This window comes from Selaginella moellendorffii, unplaced genomic scaffold, assembly GCF_000143415.4.
Source record: "Selaginella moellendorffii unplaced genomic scaffold, v1.0 SELMOscaffold_25, whole genome shotgun sequence".
NCBI classification, from domain to species: domain Eukaryota; kingdom Viridiplantae; phylum Streptophyta; class Lycopodiopsida; order Selaginellales; family Selaginellaceae; genus Selaginella; species Selaginella moellendorffii.
In genome coordinates this window covers 1,275,643-1,295,062 of record NW_003314286.1, presented here as the reverse complement: position 1 = coordinate 1,295,062, position 19,420 = coordinate 1,275,643, and the positions used below count along the sequence as shown (strand labels likewise).

Below are 19,420 nucleotides of genomic sequence, written 5' to 3'. Positions count from 1 at the left end.
AGGAAATAATTTAGATAATTTACAGAACTTACCTTACAGAATTGATAAGTAATCAATTACATCAATAATAATTGTAAAAAATAGGTGTTAAATTTTAGCAAATAAAGGTTAGGTTGATTAGTAGATGGCCAAGGAAGATTGGCTAGTATGACACCTTAGCATTATAAGCACATATACTCATTATACTTTGAGGTATAATTAAATTATTATTTTTTAATTTGGAATTTGCCTTTTTTGACAAATTAACCATGTGCTATTTTATTTTAATGGTCTAGGTTGAGACCAATGTTTTATTCTACCAAAAATATAAAGATTCCCATCTCTTCAAATAACTAGTGTACATTCTCATAACAAACTCTAGTATAGAGCACCAGCATACCCTTCTCTCTATGAGCCACTGGCTTATAAATACCTAGCCAATGGGAGAGTGAATATGTTGAGGGATAGAAAGAACACTGTTTACACATTTGACTTCTCCAAAAATCTTTCACCTAAAGGTGGTATGCCACGTGGCAAACCCTTAGAAAAGTGGTATCACAGATTCACTTTCAAGGCAAGAAGCACTTGTTCAATGGACAAACATTTGCCAAGATCTACAAGTAAGGGGAAAGTGGTGAAAGTGAGCATTTCCTTTTGAGGTCCTACTTCCCACAACTAAGGGTGTCAGTTCAGCATTGCAAGCCCAAAGAGCATAAACAACATAGTTATCTGAGTGTATTCGAACTTGTGGAGCAGGCGGAGTGGTTGCACTCGTGTCCTTGGTGGCGAGATGTTTCTCTCTTGATCCTCATCTTTCTACTAGCAGGCTTAAAGTCTGAAATCTTGTTTATGGAACAATGTTTAGTTATAAGAAAACTTTGTGAAATTAAAAGAGTTCATACATAATTCTAGGCAAAAATAAGATTAAATTTATTAACCGCGTTTAATGAATTTAAATGTAAAAAAAGCATACAAAATTTTGACACATGCAACACCATACAAAAATTTGAGCTTTTTGTATGAAGACCCAACATACGGCAACGAAGACGCTGGAGCAGCAGTCGAGGATGTCGGAATGGATCCTCTTTTTGGCGTCTACTGCAAGCCCATTAAAACCTCCAAACCAAAGTGACTTTGTTTGCAAAATGTTACTGTACACTCTGTTTAGTGGCTTCACATGTATTGTGCCAGGCTCTCTCCACTTAGTTCCTCCAGTAACTTAATCACCTCCTGCGTCTTGGCCACTATAGCCAGGTTCTGGTCCTCCAGTAGCTCCGACAGGAACGGGATGGTCTCGGGAATGAAAACGAGATACTCCTCCCTCAAGTTCTCCGCCAGCTGCTTGACGACATCCAACGCCAGCCTTTTCGCTCGCGCGTTGCCACTCCGGGTCTTCATCAGGACCTGGAAGCAATCCATTGAGTGATGAGTGATTGGAAGTTGTGCTCTCATCTCACCTCGTGATTGAGTGGCTTCCACAGGACGTCCGTGCCGGCGGTGAGCGCCATTCTACTGAGACACGACACCACTGTCTCGTCTGCTTCGGCAAGTGTGGGTACGTCTGCGTCTGTTGAGCCGTCCAGCTCCGGCGGAGCTTCCTCTAGGAGCTGGTCTGCAAGAGATGGCAGCAATTGCTGCGAAAGCGAAAAGAAAACATTAAAGTCTGCCTCCTGGAACTTTTCGAAATACCTGGAACTTAGGTGCATCCAGAAAACCGACAGAGTCGTACAAGAAGCACTTGTGCAGGGACGAGACGACCAAGTGCTTGAGGTGCCATTTGGCCAAAGCGGAACCGCTGTCGGCTGAAACGCTCACCGTTTTCCTTTTCTTCGATTTTCTAGTCTCGCCGCTCTTCGCCAGTACTGCGAGACATCCGTCGACGAGGTAGCGAAAATATGGTACGAAGACGGATCTGGAGGACGTATTTTATCAGAATATGGGCCACGGATGTATGAAGTAAGGCTTTTACCTGAGCTTGTCGGCGAGTTGATTGACTAGTTTGTAGAAGACGATACTCCTCTCTATGCTTTGACTCCCGTCTGCGACTGGTGATGCTGCCCATTGCTGGATAGTCACGAACAGCGGTCTAAAAGTCGTCTCGCTAAGCTTCATCACAAGAGATGTAACGGCGGAGATGACGCTTTCCTCAACTGTGTGACGTGAAACAAACGACTCTGGCCGTTTGCGTCTCAGGTCGAGAGCTTCCTTGCACAGATCAAAGACTTTGGTGTGATACGCCGTAACAGATGCACGATCCATCTTCGAGCACATAACAGCTAGCATCTGGAAAATAAAAGCAACAGACGTCTCGCTTTCGTCCACTGCTATCTTGTAGGAATTTATCAGAGGATCCAAAAGCAGACGGGCCTGTGGGACACAACCAAATGGTTTTAAACACAGGCAAAGGTAACAGAAACAAATCGTACCGGAAGTCTTTCGGACGCAAGTGTCCTCAATGAAGCAAACCTTGTCGAAAGATTTCCAGCCTTGTTAAACTTTGGCGATATCACCACGCCAATAATTCCTTCGATGTAAGGACTTAAGAAGGAGCCGAGTTTGTCTACGGCCGCTTCCAAGGCGAAAGCAATAGCAGTTTCCAGGTCTTTCTCGTTGTCAGCTTCGCTCGTACACTGATGCGCGATCTTTAACAGGCCAGCCATAACTGCAGGAAGACTTGGCAACGCTTCCGCACCAGCTGTCGATAGAATTGAAGCTGTACAGTGCACGGATGCCACCACAACAGCTCTGTGTTCGTCCTCGAGTTTTGTCAGCACGGCTGGTAGGCAGGAAACGAATGCTGATGCACATGCCCCTCCAAACTTCTGAACTGCGACGTCTAGCGATGAGATAGCCGCCTGTGTTGTTCGGAAAGACAAGTCTTGTTTTTCGAGCAATTTCGATATCTGCGCGACTATTTCCATATGTCCCTCCAGATCGCCAGTGAAATTACTAGCAGCGCTCCTTTTCTTAGGTGTTGCATCTCGTTCTTTCAGCTTTGAGACATAAATTTGGAACACCTGGAAAGGATGAAGCTGTAGATGGCCGAAAGAAAAGAACAAACTGACATACCTTGCGACGGATGGCACTGTTAGAATTTTGCAGCATGAAAGCCACAGTTTTGCAAAATATCGAGGGGCTCATCAACTTTGTCAGCGAACCAAGGAAAAGATGAGCAGCATCCAAGCACGAGGCTCCCACTTCAGATAATGCTTTCATTTTCTTGTCAGAAAGCATCTGCAGCTGCTGGAGTGCATGCTCCATAAGCGTACGACAAGCATCCTGCAAATATATACGCCAGTATTAACGATAAACATAGTTTCAGGCTTACTTGTACCACAACATCATTGTCTAGCAGATGTACTTCCAGCCTTTGGAGTTGAGTGGCAATGAACCGAGTTGAAAGTTGCAAGGTGGACCAAATGCTTGTATCCTCTGTTCGTAGGGCTCCAAGATCGAATTCAGCTGACAACTTTACAAGGGCCGAAATTCTTGTGTTGGGGTCGTAACTCATACAGAGCCTTTCGGCGAAGCTTAAAGGCCACATCTCAGCTTCTTTTTCATATCTTCTGATCAAAAGAAGCAAAAAGGCGGAGATGCTACGGTCCTCTTCTGTAACCCTGGGTCGATGAAAAAATATTCAGAAACATAAATTTCCTAAATATGGATACGACCAACCTCAGAACACATTTCACCAAATCCGTCTGACGGTGTGGTGGAACAGCAGGCAAAGCCTCGATAAATACCTAAAAAGTGAACCATTAAAACCTTGCAGTCTTCAAGTAAAAGCAAAAACCTCCAGCAGCGAGCGTGGATCATTCATTTGTTTCAGCCAGAATGGGACAACGGAATCAAGCATCTGCTGTACCACCGTGTGGAAGTGACCCACATCCTGAAGTTAATGTTAAGTATAAATCAGAGCCAGCAAGATGCATCATACGTACTTCTGTTACTGTAGAAGCGCCTGCAATTGAAACGATTTCCACAACATGTGGTAAAAATCGATCCGGACAGCAATTTCCTGCTGCAGCAATAACGGAGAAGACCTGGGTTCTTGTAACATCATCTTTTGCCACCTTAAGGTACTCAATAAGCAAGTCCGCATCCATATCCGAAGTGCACTCCTGACAAACAAGTTGTTACAAACTCTGCTTATGGAAACGACAACTTACCGCAGGTTTGGATCTTATAATATTCTCAATGACAGTTAAGAGCAGCTGCGCCGTATGCTGCACATCGCCTTCAGAAACTTCCGTTTCGCACTTAGGCCACTGTCCGTTGAGATGACAACGCAAAAGCTCAAATAGTGGTTTCAGAAGCCCTCCACTGCAAGTAGCGTAGCTAAGCATAATACAGTGATTGAATCAACAGCTTACCATGCATCTATCTTTGTCATCCGCAATAGGAACTCAAGTAACGCTATGCTGACCTTTAATTCATCACCTTGTCTAGGCCAATGTTTCGTATTCTCTATTCGCTTGCTTTTCTTATTCCTTTCGCTACCCGTGAAAGCATCTAGGGAATAGAGGTAACCGAGGTATTTTGAAACAATGGCAAGGTCAATCTGTTTACGACAACAATAACTTATCAATGAAATAGAAACGAACTATATACCTGAAGGGTATCCAAAGTATGTTGGGCAGATGAACATATTGAATTATCCGTTACAGCTGCTAGTTCTAAGAGGGATTCAAATATTGCTTCCTTGCAATCAGAATAATAAAAATCAGGGACAAAAATTATACCGAAATTAAAACCGCCAACCTGAAAGCAAGATTCAAGTCCGTTGTATAGGTCGGAAGATAGGAACTTCAGAGCCAACAGGCAAGGCCTCACAACCGCTGGATCCCCAGTAGATCCTCCTGTAGTCTGAAGAAGAAATGTCACTGTCTAGAACAACTACACATAAATAAAAACGAGCTTACACTCAGAGCTTCAAGAAGCGCCCGCATCTGTTCCTTCCCCGAATGCAATACGGAAATATGCTCTACGTTTATCTGCAAATCAAAGGCATCAATGGCATCAGAAAAAGTATACTGTATAGCTCAACGATTACCTCCAGCAGATAATCGATTATATCTATCTCTATATGTTTCAGTTTTCCTAGAGATGACGTAGACGCTACTAAATGGTAAGCCTTGCGCCTTTGCAGCAGCTCAAGGAAGTAGTTATCGGCAGCAGCTGCCTTACTAGGGGTATACGGCACGGCACGAAGCACCTCAAAGAAAAGTCCCTGCAGATCAAGCTTTAGAGTAATCAGCAAATTTATTCCACACAAACCTGCATTGAAAGCGGTAACTTTAGAGCTTGTTCTACTAGGCACATCACAATGGATTCAATCCTGCAGTATAAAACATCAGAAACGTATCACATGTTCTAATTGTCTTACTCTCGTTCGCTGAGCTTGCTTTTATCAAGACTAGTATGAAGAAAGGATGACAAAAACCTCCTATCGTTTACGAAGTTCTTGGAACTGGCATGTATGGCTTGCAAAAGAAAAAAAAGCCTCTTCAAGACTTGACCTTCTTGCTTGATTGTTTTTAAGCACCGCATGGCAGCAGCGCGTACAGACTGCAAACAAAGATTTAAGTATGGCTTAAATTATGAAATCAAGCTTTACCTTCAAAGAGCTTGCAAGAGCTACAATGCAGCCAACCACGGCCAACAGTAACTGCTTCTCATCCGAAATAGAAGTTTCAGAAATATACCATGCTAGGATACTCAAGCTATGTACTTGTAAAGGCGTTGTGCTATCTGGTATTAGTGTTAGTGACGACAACAAAAACAGAATCTCAAACCTTCTGTTACTGAGCTTTCCAAAAGAAAAGAAACAGCATCGGAAGTGCGCCCGAGTAAAATTAACAGATGTGGTTTGAAAACGTCCCACGTGGGAAAGTTTGCAAAAAGAAGATAAATACTATCACGAACCTGCAATAGAGAAGATTAGCATCTTTCTCGATGGAAACTCCAAATTTTCTTACTTCGGACGAGTCCAAGAACGGGATGATCCTATACAATGCAAGAAGAATAAGCTCTCCTTTTCCCAGGAGAAGATACTCGTCAGCATCGTACTGAGAAACATAATCGACCTACGTTTGCGGCGGGCATATTATGCACAGATAAAAAATCTCATGCTCACCGATCCAAGAGTATCAGTGTTAGTTGCGATTGCTGACCACTCCTCGCGAAGAAATGGAATGCATTTCTTTAATAACTGCTCTGAATTTCCTTAAACAGCGAGCTGGTTAATTGCTTACGAGAAAAAAAACACTCAAGCTTACCATCGGGACCTTCCACAAAGCATCTCGGAAGTACGCGAAGGCTCAACATTTTGGCGTTGTCAGATATCATGGCTGCTTCTAGCAATAAGTCAGTTAAAGTGTGATCCTGAACTATAGACTTTGCAATCGCAGTTACAATCTTATCGTTCACTTCGGTATACCAGGCATCCTGAACAAAATAGCTTAGGTAAAGAAGGAGAAATCGGCTTTCATACCTTAAGCCCTCGGTCTTCAGAGCGTTCAGGAAGTTCTTTTGGTAGGAATTTGAAGAGCAAAACTGGAAATTGCGCTGAAGCATTCAAAGCTTGCAGGTTCTGCTTCCATGTCTGAAGCATGTCAGCAGTGAGCACATTGCAAAGGGAAAAAGGGAAATAAGCAATACTTTAGTGTTTACTGTTATATAGCACAGAAGGCAACGTTGGACTTCCTTCTGCATGCTACTGTCCTGTCCTGAAAAATGTGTTTCCACAAGTTCCAAACACTTCTTTAAAACCGCTTTTGCATCATCTCTCGAAGGTTTTGGGCCTGAAGAAAAACAATGACTACCAAAACAGACTGTTGATGAGTACCTCTTTGAAGGACATCCATGCAATTATGGATCAAACTGCATACAGGTCTGATAAGCTTTTCTGGTGGAATAAGCTCTTCTAGCCCATTGATCGACACAACAGTGTGTACTACTGCCAGATCACTGTCACCGAGTCGGCGAAGCAAAGCTCCGGAGATAATCGGAGCAGCCTAAGACCAAGACGATAAGTACAAGTGTAGACGAAAAAGAACACCAACCTCAGCTGTCATGGACATCTCCGAGATATGCTGCACAGCCAGCTTTCGGACCTCAGCCTGCGAAAGGGCGTATTAAATATCCAAATTGTCTACTTTGGAAAATTTCACCTTTGGATGGTCTATAGATTCGTACAAACTGCACTCGGCCATTTCCAAAGGCTTTCGCAGACTATCTTTTAAGACATGATCCAGAATCTTTATTATCGAACTATTTTTCTCCTGCAAATTGTTCTCAGGGTTAGATAGAAATAAGAAATCATACGAATAAGAACCTGAAACAAGGACTTCACAGCGCTGTCTAGCTCGGACGGATATAGCTTTTCAATAGCTGGAAGCGCTTTTTGGAAAAAATCCTCTGTAAAACGTTGTTAAAGTTGCAGAAAGACGGAGATCATAGACTTACTAGCACAAAAATTATTGTCCTCGGCTTCTTTTTCTATGCCAGCATTGAGTAGTCTCGACAAAATAACCTTCACATGGCGTCCAAGATTTAATTCCTTAATCATCTCAAAAAATCTTTTCTCGTAGTTTCTGCTCCGTAGGCTGATAGAGCAAGAATAATAAGATTTTAAGTAGTGAGGAACGAAAACTTGCGTACCTGTGCTCTGCAAGGGCACTGGAGAACAAGAAAATGAACCTCTCGGCGTCAAATAGTTTTGATAGCTCTGTCAACAATACTGGAAGCTCCCTGGCATGAAAAACGATCATAAGTTTAAACTATTTAGATGCAAAACTAGCGATTACATACTTCACTTTTACGGTGTACTTGAATGCCTTCCGAGGGAAAAGGTCCACTTCTTGAGTCTACATACAAAAACACGTCATATATGACGATCATTCTAGTTCCTAGGATTCGCACCTGTAAAATCTGAATCATAATCATCAGCGAGAGGCGAGACAGCTGCGCATCTCCTCTAGACGCTGCTTTGCTCACAGACTCGAGCAGCGTTGAGCACAGGTTCTTGGTAAGAGTTGCCTTGCCAGTCAGCAGGCCGATTATCATTAGTCCCCCAACCTGAGAGTCTGTCATTAGCACATGAGGAAGAGTAACTATACTTACCCGATATTCATCAGTCACGCCATTCTCAAAAGCATGAAGAATAAATGGCATCACTTTATTCAAGACATCTTTCGTTACGGAAGGGATCTTCGACAATGTCTCCATCACTGTCACGCAGCTGAATGTTACATGTGTCCTTGCGTTTACCAGAGGTTTAATTCCCATCAGTCCCTGAACAGAAACATGAATGTAAGAGACCAGCATGATTTGAAGGTCCGTAAACTCACCGTGTCACAGACAGCTTCCAAGAAAGCATTGTCATGGGTGCATCTTTGTACGAGAACTTCACGGGGCGGGGCAGCACCGGATTTCTGCACTCCCTTAAGAAACTCCCACCTCGTTTTCCTGGAAAAAAAGAAATGTTAAAAGCTACGAGTCGTAAAAAGACATAGCATACTTGAGCTTGAGGAGCTGAACAATTCGAACAAAAACGCTGGTTTCGTGGAATGGAAGTATGGACATCATGACATCTTCAACGTTGTAGACATGGATCCTGGTACAGTAAGAAACAGGTATCAAATCGAAGTTAGAAAACCCAAACCAACACAAACTTGTAGCGCCGGATGAGGTACTCCAGAACTTGGTGAGCCGCGGGGAGAAGAACAAATGCCGAGAGGACTTGCAAGAACGACGCGATGGATTGATTGAGCTTGTCATTGAATTCCTTTGTCTGGAGCTCTCTATCCGTTTGTGTGCTCTCGGTGCTAAAGAGCGTCCTTTGGAATGGAACGAACGCGCCATTAAGCTCCAGCAGCTCTTGCAATCCTGTAAATGAAAGGAAAAAAAATCACATTCTCGCGAAAAAAAAAAAAAACTCTCCTCGGACCTGCTTGAGCGATTGAAAAAATCGCCTGGAGATCGATATCCGCCGCTTTCCTGGGATCAAACAGCAGCGATGGGCGCGTGCGAGTGCCAGAAACCAAAGCCGTCTCCCGCCCCTGGATTGACGACAGCGCCTTGAGCTGGGCGCCAAGCGCTGTCGCCATTTTCCTCCAAAACCCTAGCTAAACCCTAAATTTTGAGAGCGTGCGTGTAGATGCTCGCGAGGAACACATAGGAGGCGCATTCTTCCCTTCTCAATCCCAGCACAAAGCTCGCAACGCGCGCGCCGTGCTCGAGATTCCCATGCGTCCTACACGCCCCCAGCAGGCATCGCAATTCCAGAGAATCGGGCTCAAATGGCATATGGGCGATCAAATCCGCGGCCTCGGCGAGATGCCCAGTGCGCCCAAACAGATCGATAAGGCAGCAGTAGTGATTCCTCGTCGCGGCCACCGAGAAATCGAAGCTCATCGCCAGGAAGCGCTGGATCCCGCCCCGGATCTTCCCGGCATGGCTGCAACACAGCAACACGATCGCGAAGCACACCTCGTCGGGATTGTCCGTGAGCTTCATCGATTCGTACTGGGCGAGCGCGACGCGAACGCTACCCCGGTTAAACGCGAGCGCGCCCAAGTAGGAGTTCCAGGACACGATGTCCCTCTCGGGCATGCCGTGAAACACCGTCACTGCGGCTTCAGCATGCCCGTTTTGGGCATATCCTGCGAGCATTGAGTTCCAGGAAACTAGATTCTTTTCAGGGAGGCTTACAAACAAAGAATACGCTTCGTCAAGATGGCCAAAGTTGGCGTAGCCAGATAACATTGCGTTCCACGAAACAAGGTTCTGGACCGGCATTGAACGGAGAAGAAAATGAGCATCTTCCAGATGCCCAGATTGGGCATATGCAGAAAGAATTGCCGTGCATGAAACCACGTCCTGTGTGGGCATCGCACGGAACACTCTAGCGGCTTTGTGGAGGTTACCACCCTCGGCAAAGCCAACGAGCATTGCCGTACAAGAGACGATATTCTGCTGTGGGATCTTATAAAACAGCGTCTCCGCGGAGTCGAGGTCGCCCGTTTGGACAAATGACACCAGCATTGTGTTCCACGAGACCATGTTTCGCCGCGGCATCAAATCAAACACCTCTCTAGCTCGCACAAGATGACCATTCTGGGTATACGCAGCGAGCAACGCATTCCAAGACGGCATATCACGCTCTTGCATCCGATCAAAGATCTCTTTGGCCTCAACCAACAACCCGTTCTTTCCGCACACGGCCACCATCGCCGTCGAAATAAAGCGATTCTGCTCCGGAATCGCCTCCCACAATCGCATGGCGTCCGGCAACCGTCCGATCCTGGCAAATTCCGTCAGGATCGACGTAGACGACACCAGATCCCACTCCGGCATGCGATCGAACACCTCTTTCGCCTCCTGCTCGTAGCCGTGCTGGGAGCACGCCGCCAGCATAGAATTCCACGTCAGCAGATTCCGACGTGGCATCCGGTCAAACAGCTCCTTGGCACGCAGCAGATGCCCGTTTTGGGCATAAGTAGCCAGCATGGCGTTCCAGCACACGAGGTTCGACCCCGGCATCCAGTCAAAGAATCTCTCGGCTCTTGCCACGTGTTCGGACTGCGAATATGCCGTTATCATCGCGCCGAAGCACACGAGGTCCCACTCGGCCATGCTGTGAAAGATTCTTTCGGCTTTTTCAAGGTGCCCGCTTCGGGCATATGCGGTGAGCATCTCGGTTGTGAAGACTAGATCCCATTCTGGAGCCCTATCAAGGAGATCCTGAGCTTCCGCCACGTGGCCGCTTTTCGTGAAAGCCGCTAGCATGATGCTCCAGGTGAAACGATTTCTTTGCGGGATGGAATCAAAGAGGCGCTTGGCGGTTTCCAAATGCCCATTTCGGGCATATGCGGCAAGGAGGAAGTTCCAGGACGAAGAATTCTTGGAGGCGATGCCATCGAACGCTTGCTGGGCGAGATGGGCGCTGCCGCAGCGCCCATACATGTCCACGACGTGATTCGAGAAGTGGGCATCGGGGTACTTGATCAGCTCGCGGATGCGATCGTGGAGCTGCTGGGCGGCATTCAAGCTGTGGCAGGAGCGAACGATCAGTAGCAATTCCTCGCGAGACATACATTTGAATAAACCTCCCGCCCACGAAGAGGACAAACCCTAAAGTGTTCTATGGCGGCAGCGATCAATGCCGGTGCTTGTTGGGCGTGGCCAAGCCGCTGCTGCAATAGCATCAGCACAAGATTGGCCTGCAAGGAGGAATCTCTTGCGCTCACTGCTCCAGAGCTGCGAGATCTAAAATCTTCCATCAAGGATAACTTAAAAGGTCTGTTCTTGCTCTATCTGTTCTAGGACAATGTGTCTATGCCTCCTTTCGCGTAGGTATCAACAGGGGGATATTTGGAGTCCAGACCCCAAAGAAAATCGCGATTGAGGAGCTTATCATGGAGCTCGAGAGATTGAATCCATGCCCAAACCCCATGGAAAATCTTCCAAAGGTCGCATGCTCGTTGTTCAACACTAAAAGGATTTTCGATTTCATTGTCGCAGCTGGATGGTAACTGGCAGCTTCTTTACAGCACCATCTCCATTCTCGGCTCGAAACGTACTAAACTCGGGCTTCGAGACTTCATCTCTCTTGGAGACTTTACTCAAACGATTGACATAGCGAAGGTTTAGCGATGGCTTCTTTCGTGTTTCTCTTTTGTTTCCTCGACATGCCTGCCTTAACGCAGATGAAAGCAGTGAACACGATCGAGTTTACCGTTCCCGCATTTTCAATGTTTAGAGGCTCGCTTACCATCACGGCTTCGTATCGAATCACTTCGCCCACGGTTTGCTCGCATTCTTCTCTTTGGTTTCATTGTTAAGTCTTTTGGATTCAAGGGATTAGCACGTAGATATCACGTATGAATCATCGACAATTGTTCCAAACCAGGTATCCGTCATCACTGTTACAAAGAGTTTCTAAGTTGTGCTAGATTCTTTTGCTTGCAGTTGATGAACCTATTTGAGAAGAACTACGACCTCCTGCTAGGCATTTTCAATCCCGCGGGCTGGCTTGAAATCACGTATCCTTTTGCAACAGCTCTTGCTAGTTTTTCCTGACAAACCAAAGCTACCTGGATGAGAGCTGGCGAGTCGGCCGAGATGACAAGGAGAACATTTTCCTTCTGGAGAAGCTACCAAGTTCCTAAAATCGAGTTTCATGCACAACATTCTACAGCTATCTGTGGATGAGCTACTCGAGAGTCCGGGATGATTTGGGAGCTACTCATGGCAGCAAGGTCCATTAGGCTTGATCACGATCTTCTATTCAAGAGTGCAGCAGAACATGGAGGGTCTCAATTACCATAGTTCCAAATCTCGCAGTTCGAACCGCTTGTAACATCCCAGGCACCAGTGACCTGCGCGTCAATAGCATCGTAGTTCCTCTTCCGCCCCACGTAGAAGTCCATGTTACAGCTTGTGCACGAGTCGTCCACCCGAACACACCCGTTGTGTCGCCCACCGCCGGGAAGCACCAGCCCCTTCAGCTGACTTATCTCGAGCTTCGTTCCAAAGGGATACTTCTCGCCCGGAACCGCAATCGACACGTAGAGGTGCAAGTTGTTGTCTCTGCTGCCCTTGGGACCATCCGTCACGCCGAAGCAGTAGCAATTGCCGTCTTGGCAAGTCACGTATCGCCCATCCTTCAACTTCCCGGCGCCCTCTGTGTGAATCTTATTCCAGAAATCGCCACACACCTTAGCTATCTCTTGCTTAGGATCGCAGGTCTCGATGGCCGTGTCCGCCGCCTTGCCTCTGCATATACCACTCTCAGATGGAGTCCAGTAGCACGTGAAACTCTCCCTCGTCGCAGCTGCCACTGACAATCCCAGACCCATGCAAGCCAAGAAGAGCACAAGGAATGCCGAAGATCGGTGATAAGCCATGAATGCTACTGCGAACACTGGGTGACGAGTAATCGAAGACAAGTAAGAACTCTGAACTGTGGAATGGCTCTAACATTTGCCAAGTTTTTATAGTAGCCCAGTTTCATGTATTATAAGCGTCGCCGCGTCGTGTCAGAAGACTTCAGCATTGACGACGACTTGCTTACCAAGCACGGCGTTTGGTCCACTTGCTTGACTCCTTTTCCAGAGCCGGTCTCCTGGATCGACCAGGAGCTGCTTTGCTCCGTGCACTCCGCGGGTCCTCCTCAGATCCACTTGCTGAGGTGCCCCGCTAGATCCCTAGTGCTGCTTCCTCGCCATCACTCCGGAATCTCCAGCCATTGAAACAAGAGCACTCCCCGACTCTTGCAACTTGAAGCTTACCTCTAAAGTGGACGGAGTTTCCAACCATGCTCGTTAATGCCTGCGTCATGAGATTAAAGAGTTTTCTTGCTGCTGCCAATACTTCGCCATGATTTTCGTGTAGATTCCAATAGATAGAACCTTTTGGACTCTGTTTGATCCCTAGTTGTTACAAGTTTAAGTTATTCTTCTGTAAAGAGTCTGTTGTGTAAAAGTGTATATACAGTCTTTTTTGATCAAATTATTCACAACGATTATTTACCAAGAACCTGATCCACCACCTTGACTCCCTTTCCGAAGGTAAACATGGATCCCAGCACCACCAGAGCAGCTGAGTTTCCTGGATCAATCTCCAAGAGGCGTTTTGCTCCTTGCGCTCCATGGGCCACATCGCTGTGCCTCCTGCAAGCGTCGAGAAAGCACATCCAATCCACACAGTCCTCCTCAAAGGGCATGTTGGTGATGAGATCCATGGCCTTGGTGATATGCCCGGCTCGTCCCAGCACATCCACAAGACACGAGTAGTGCTGCTTCCTCGCCACCACTCCGAAGTCTCCAACCATCGAAACAAAGCACTCACGGCACTGCTCCAGCTCGCAAACGGTCATGATCGACACGAAGCAGATCGCATCCGGCCGCTCCACCATTTTTATCTCGTCGAAAGTTTGCGCCGCAGCCTCGGGCTGCCCGAGCTGGGCATGCCCCGCGAGGAGCGCATTCCACGCCACCAGGTCGTGCTCCGGCATGGCATCGAAAAGACGCTTGGAAGAGTGAGCATCGCCGCTCTGCGCGTAGCAAACCAGCATCGCATCCCAGGAGACGGAGTTGTGTTGCGGAATGGCGTCGAAGATTTGCTTGGCTTCCGCCACCAGGCCACTCCGAGAGAATGCCAGCAGCATCGACGTGAAGCTCACCACGTCCCACTGCGGCATTGCATCGAACAAGTTCTTGGCTTCGTCGATATGCCCAGCTCGGGCATACCCAACGAGCATGGCCGTCCAGGAAACCAAGTCACGCTGGGGTATCTCCTCGAACATCTCCTTGGCTCGCTCCACTTTAGAGTTCTCCGAGAGCAGCGATAGCATCGAGTTGCAAGATACGAGCGAGAGCTGCGGCATGAGATCAAAGAGTTTTCTCGCTGCTGCCAATCCTTCGCCATGACTTTCGTGTAGATTCGAGTAGGCGGAGATCATCGCGTTGAATGAGACTTGGTTCCATTGAGGCATGGAATCAAACATCTGCTTTGCGTTCTCCACCAGTCCCTGCTGAGCGTACGCTGCCATAATCGAGTTCCAGGCGATGGTGTCGTGCTGCGGCATCGCAGCAAAGATTTCTCTGGCGCCACCCAAATCCTCGGCTTGCAAGTGAGCGTTTATCATGGTGTTCCATGACACCAAGTTCCACTGCGGCATCTTCCAGTAAAACATATCTTTAGTGGTTTTTAAATGACCGTACTGGGCGTAGGCAGCCAGCATTGAATTCCAAGAGAAGAGATTACGTTGTGACATAGAGCAAAACGCGAGCTTAGCGTTTTCCAAATGCCCAGTTTGGGCATATGCTGCAAGCATGGCATTCCAAGAAACCACATTTTTCTCTGGCATCTCTTTGAAGAAATACTCCGTATTTAAGACATTATTGCTGTGTGAAAATGCTGCAAGCATTGCATTAAAGGACACCAAGTTTCTCTCTGGCATTTTGCCAAAAATCTCTTCGGCCTTGTTTAAAACCCCGTTTTGGGCATATGCAACCAGCATAGATGTCCAGGCGACAGTGTCAAGCAAAGGTATTTCACAAAATATTTCCTCTGCGTCCTTGAGCTTCTTGTCATTAGCATAAGCCACAAGCATCGAGCTCCACGACACCATATTCTTCCAAGGCATCAAATCAAACACCCTCTTCGCATCCTCGCAATCCCCAGACTGGGCATAGCCAGATATAACAGTGTTCCACGACACCACACTCCACAGGGCCATACAATCAAAAAAGAACTTCTCAGCGTCCTCCAGCAGCCCATTTTTCACGTAGCATCCCAGCATAGAATTGAGCGATACCATGCACCATTCCGGCATGGCATAAAAAACGCTATTGGCTTCTCGCACATACCCATTCCGGGAATACGCCAACAGCAGCAGCGACCACGATGCTTGATCCTTAGCCGCGATGTCGTCAAACACTTGCCGTGCTCGATCGACGCTCCCGGATCTTCCATACATCTCAATGAGGTGGTTGGCTTCGCGGATTGACGAAGAAAAATCCTCAATACATTTGGATGGGCTAGATTGAGCAGGAGAGATGGGCATAACATAAAGGTGAATTGATCCCTTTTTCTCTCCTTTTATTGAATTGGGTAAAAACTTCCTTTTTAGCGCAAATGGAACCCCTCGATCACCATCTCATGCTAGACGTTCTCTCGCGCCTTGACATACAAAGTCTCTTCCGCGCACGCTTGGTTTGCAAGGAGTGGCTCGAGCTAGTCCAATCCCCGTGGTTTACAGCGAGGAATCTAGTCGTTCTATTGCACCTTGGGAATAGTTTACACCTATGGGATCCACTTGCGACGACTGTGGCTTGGCCAGTGGAAGGATTGTCAAGAATCAGCGCGTCTCTCTGGGCTTCGTCTGCTGGGCTCGTCTGTGGCATGAAATGGCCATACATATTTGTTGGGAATCCGATAACTAGAAAATGGAAGAGATTAAGCTTGGGACAGTTCAATCTACATGTTTCCAACATGGAGTTCAGGCATGACCCGTTTACGGGAGTGTATAAAATTGGTTTGACCTTGAAAGGTGGCGGGAACACGTACACGTACACATACGACTCGTCAAAGGAGTCAAAAGGGTGGTCAGGACCTTTTGCAAAACCAAATGCATCGAAAACGTGCATAGATCTTCGCAGGGAAAACCACAGATCAGATTCGTGGGTATTGACAGGAGAGCTTTTCGTTGGGAAGTGTGTATGTGGTGACAAGTTCATCGTAGCCACGGAATGGAGGGACATTGACAGCCTGAAATTCTGCGGTTTACGGATTTGGGAACTGGACGATTGCATGCGGCCTGTGCAGGTCTCAAACCTGGGATTTGGAAGTGACTTGCAAGATTCGAAGCTCAGTGTTTATCCGCTCCGAATGGAACTGGTCGACGACGTGATCGTGTTTTACGTGACCGCGCCTCACCGGCAAGCCGCTGGAGGTGTCATAGTTACATACTATCCAGTTCGACGGCAATGGGAGTGGCTTAAAGGAGCGTGGTGTCCAGATAGCTATAGAGATAGCTTTGTGTTTAAACCCAGCTTTTCTTCAAAGCCATAATCACCATGATCTTGGTGTGCGCCAATTGAGAACGAAACAAGTTCAACTGCTCTTGATGATCGAGTAAGAATTAGATAACAACACATAGCTTGTTGCATCACTGCGATCCAGACCAAAAACATTAGTTGCTGCTGCAATTCCATCTCCAAGATTATCGTGGGATCGTCCAGCCGCGAGCAGGCACCGCCACTCGAAAGAATCGGGCACAAAAGGCATGGTCTCGATGAGCTCTTTGGCATCGGCCAAGTGACCGGCGCGACTCAAAATATCAACCATGCAGCAGTAGTGTTGCTTGGTCGGCACCACTTCAAAGTCCCACACCATTGAAATAAAGAATCGTCGAGCAACGTAAACTTCGCCCTTGTGGCTGCAAGCCAGGAGCACCAAACTAGAGCACGTCTCGTCAACTGCTTCAATCGTGTTCATGGTGTATAAAGAATTGAAAACCTTGCTAGAGTTGTGGTCGTGACGGGCATATGCACCGAGAGCAGCATTCCAAGACACTAGACTTGGCTCAGGCATCGTTCTAAGAAGCTTTGAGACATCAGCGTGATGCCCTTTATGGGCATACGCCGACAGCATTGAATTCCAAACAACGGCATCTTTTCCTTCCATCTGATCAAACAAAAGCTTTGCTTCTTGAACATAGCCGTTTTCTCCAAAAGCGACAAGCATCGCAGTCCACAAAACAGTGTTTCTTCCAGAAACGATACTGAAAACTTTCCAAGCGCTCTCGATATGCCCGACTTGGGCATACGTGCTTATCATAGCAGTCAAAGCATAAAGGCTTTGCTCGGGCATGGTCTCTAGAGTCCTCATTGCATACTCAAAATGCCCATTCCGGACAAATGCCACAAGAATTGAGTTCCACGAGATCAGATCCCTCTGTGGCATCTGATCAAACAGACATTTGGCCTCTTCAACATGCCCAGCTTGGCTGTGAGCACTAAGCAGGGCATTCCACGAGACGATATTCCTGTACGGCATCTCATCAAAGAGCTTTGTGGCTATCCCAACATCTCCCCGGTCTGCGTACAGCGAGATCATCGTGTTCCAAGAGACAACATCACGTTGTGGCATTTGGTAGAACAGAGACTTTGCCTCGTCGTGGAGGCCATTCTGGGCATACAAGGAAAGCATCAAATTCAGTGACACTAGACCATGCTGTGGCATGCTATCAAAAAACAATTTAGCTTCCGCTGAATGCCCGTTTTGAGTGTAGGAGCTCAGCATCGAATTCCAAGACACAAGGTTCCTGAGCGGCATTTGGTCAAAACATATCTTCGAATTCTCTACATGCCTTGAAACGGCATATGCTACAACGATAGTAGTCAGCGACACCAAATCCCATTCCGGCATTGAATCATATATTTGTTTTGCATATACGGTCTGACCATTTTGAGCGTACGCTGCTAAGATTGCGTTACAAGAAACGAGGTTCCTCTGTGGCATGGCAGAGAATATAATCTCCGCAAATGCTAGATGCCCATGCCGGGTGTATGCCGATAGCACTGCGTTGAGGGACACCTGGTCCCACTCGGGCATAGATTCGAACACGTGGCGAGCATCATCCAGTCTAGCTTGCTGTCCGTACGCATCCAGCAGGGCCGTCCACCCCACCAGGCTGTGGTACGGCATGCAGTCGCAAAAGAGCTTCCGGGCCTCGTCGAGATGCCCATTTCGAGAATATGCCGACAGCATGAACACCCAGGTGAAGGCATCTTTTCTCGGGCCCATGGAATCAAAGACGGCCAGGGCGTCTGGAACGCTGCCGCATCGCCCGTACATCTCGATGAGCTTGTTTGCGAGGAAAGCGCTGGTTGGGATGGAGTGGTGGGCGATTTTGGAGTGAACTTCTCTCGCGGATGCGATGCTGTGGCAGGATTGAACGAGGCGGATGCACTCCGCGAGCTCCATTCTGATCAGCAGCGATGGAGGTGGAGCTTGCGACGATTGATACGCATTTCTATGCCTCGCTGCTTAAATCGTGTGGCAAAACCAGAGATTTGGCCGAAGGCAAGCGTCTCCACGTAAAGATCCTTGGCAGCCACGAGCAGCAAAACACCTATCTCCAGAACCTCCTCATAGAGATGTACGGAAAGTGCGGGAGCTTGAAAGACGCGGTCGATGTGTTTGAGGGAATCGCGCAGAGGAACGTCTACTCGTGGAATGTGATGCTCCTGGCATACTCCCGGAACGGGCATCTCGAGAAAGCATCGACGCTCTTTGAGAAGATGCCTTTGAAAAACCTTGCGACGTGGAACGCAATGATCGCTGTCTATGGACAGAACAAGAAAGTTGACGAAGCGAGAAAGGTCTTTGATTTGCTGCAAAACAAGAATGTGATCTCTTGGAACACGATGATCTCGGCATATGCCCAAAACGGGCATCTCCAAGAAGCCAGGAAGCTCTTTGATGAGAGCCCTGTTCTAGATCAAGTTTCCTGGAACACGATCGTCACTGCCTATGCCAAGGAAGGAAAACTCAGGGAAGCGAGAGATCTCTTCGATCGAATGCCAGAGAAGAGTGGGATCGCGTGCACGGTGATGGTGCTGGGCTACGCTCAAAAGGGCCAAATCCACGAAGCAAAGCTCATCCATGAGAGCTATGGCCCCGATGATCTCTACTGCGGCAACGCAATGCTGGCGGCTTACGCCGAGAGCAACCAGTTCCAAACAGCCATGGATCTCTTTGCTGCGATGCCCAAGAGGGATTCCATATCCTGGAACACGATGCTCAAGGCTCGCGTACACACCCGGCAAGTAAACCGCGCTCAATTGCTCTTCGAAAAGATGCCCAACCGTGACATTGTCTCGTGGACAACGATGATCTCCGCGTACGCGCAGGCAAACGATCTCGC

The 19,420-nt window shown here is 47.5% G+C and overlaps 5 protein-coding genes across 8 annotated transcripts in view; 2 read left to right on the top strand and 3 right to left on the bottom strand.

Annotated features, from left to right (window-relative positions):
- Nucleotides 1-1,088: 1,088 nt before the first annotated feature.
- Nucleotides 1,089-9,141, bottom strand: LOC9636742 (uncharacterized protein At3g06530). 3 transcript variants are annotated; one of them, XM_002974568.2, is made up of 38 exons: nucleotides 8,930-9,141; nucleotides 8,655-8,868; nucleotides 8,501-8,596; nucleotides 8,331-8,448; nucleotides 8,104-8,274; nucleotides 7,903-8,058; nucleotides 7,792-7,847; nucleotides 7,642-7,731; nucleotides 7,447-7,586; nucleotides 7,316-7,398; nucleotides 7,152-7,262; nucleotides 7,044-7,100; nucleotides 6,827-6,995; nucleotides 6,640-6,782; nucleotides 6,473-6,583; nucleotides 6,258-6,426; nucleotides 6,116-6,204; nucleotides 5,958-6,065; nucleotides 5,775-5,904; nucleotides 5,597-5,730; nucleotides 5,366-5,547; nucleotides 5,257-5,317; nucleotides 5,033-5,209; nucleotides 4,902-4,973; nucleotides 4,741-4,845; nucleotides 4,591-4,680; nucleotides 4,353-4,540; nucleotides 4,149-4,302; nucleotides 3,921-4,100; nucleotides 3,773-3,868; nucleotides 3,655-3,722; nucleotides 3,308-3,596; nucleotides 3,049-3,258; nucleotides 2,406-2,996; nucleotides 1,949-2,346; nucleotides 1,669-1,891; nucleotides 1,437-1,613; nucleotides 1,089-1,383 (listed from the first exon to the last, which is right to left on the bottom strand). In XM_002974568.2, exons 1-38 carry the CDS (start codon nucleotides 9,087-9,089, stop codon nucleotides 1,153-1,155), a joined length of 5,997 nt encoding a protein of 1,998 aa, XP_002974614.1. In that variant the 5' UTR covers nucleotides 9,090-9,141; the 3' UTR covers nucleotides 1,089-1,152. The 3 variants fall into 3 exon arrangements, with proteins under 3 accessions (XP_002974614.1, XP_024535229.1, XP_024535230.1); XM_024679461.1 differs by having other exon boundaries at nucleotides 3,314-3,596; XM_024679462.1 differs by having other exon boundaries at nucleotides 6,116-6,195.
- On the bottom strand, nucleotides 9,115-11,076 carry LOC9637390 (pentatricopeptide repeat-containing protein At4g02750). The gene has a single exon (XM_024679763.1). It carries the CDS (start codon nucleotides 11,074-11,076, stop codon nucleotides 9,115-9,117), a length of 1,962 nt encoding a protein of 653 aa, XP_024535531.1.
- LOC9636741 (probable plastid-lipid-associated protein 7, chloroplastic) lies at nucleotides 11,035-12,407 on the top strand. 2 transcript variants are annotated; one of them, XM_024679463.1, is made up of 7 exons: nucleotides 11,035-11,281; nucleotides 11,338-11,453; nucleotides 11,524-11,628; nucleotides 11,691-11,789; nucleotides 11,849-11,893; nucleotides 11,953-12,026; nucleotides 12,074-12,407. In XM_024679463.1, the coding sequence occupies exons 1-7, from the start codon at nucleotides 11,128-11,130 to the stop codon at nucleotides 12,150-12,152; spliced, it is 672 nt and encodes a 223-aa protein (XP_024535231.1). In that variant the 5' UTR covers nucleotides 11,035-11,127; the 3' UTR covers nucleotides 12,153-12,407. The 2 variants fall into 2 exon arrangements, with proteins under 2 accessions (XP_024535231.1, XP_002974822.2); XM_002974776.2 differs by having other exon boundaries at nucleotides 11,506-11,628.
- Nucleotides 12,408-16,602: 4,195 nt separating this feature from the next.
- Nucleotides 16,603-18,477, bottom strand: LOC112347963 (pentatricopeptide repeat-containing protein At4g02750-like). Its single transcript, XM_024679762.1, has one exon. It carries the CDS (start codon nucleotides 18,475-18,477, stop codon nucleotides 16,603-16,605), a length of 1,875 nt encoding a protein of 624 aa, XP_024535530.1.
- The window catches only part of LOC112347962 (pentatricopeptide repeat-containing protein At4g02750-like), a 2,742-nt gene continuing 1,501 nt past the window's right edge, over nucleotides 18,180-19,420 (top strand). The window contains exon 1 of the mRNA XM_024679761.1: nucleotides 18,180-19,406. Within this exon, the coding sequence (XP_024535529.1) occupies nucleotides 18,492-19,406 (915 nt within the window). The 5' untranslated portion in view covers nucleotides 18,180-18,491. The remainder of the gene's footprint in view (nucleotides 19,407-19,420) is intronic.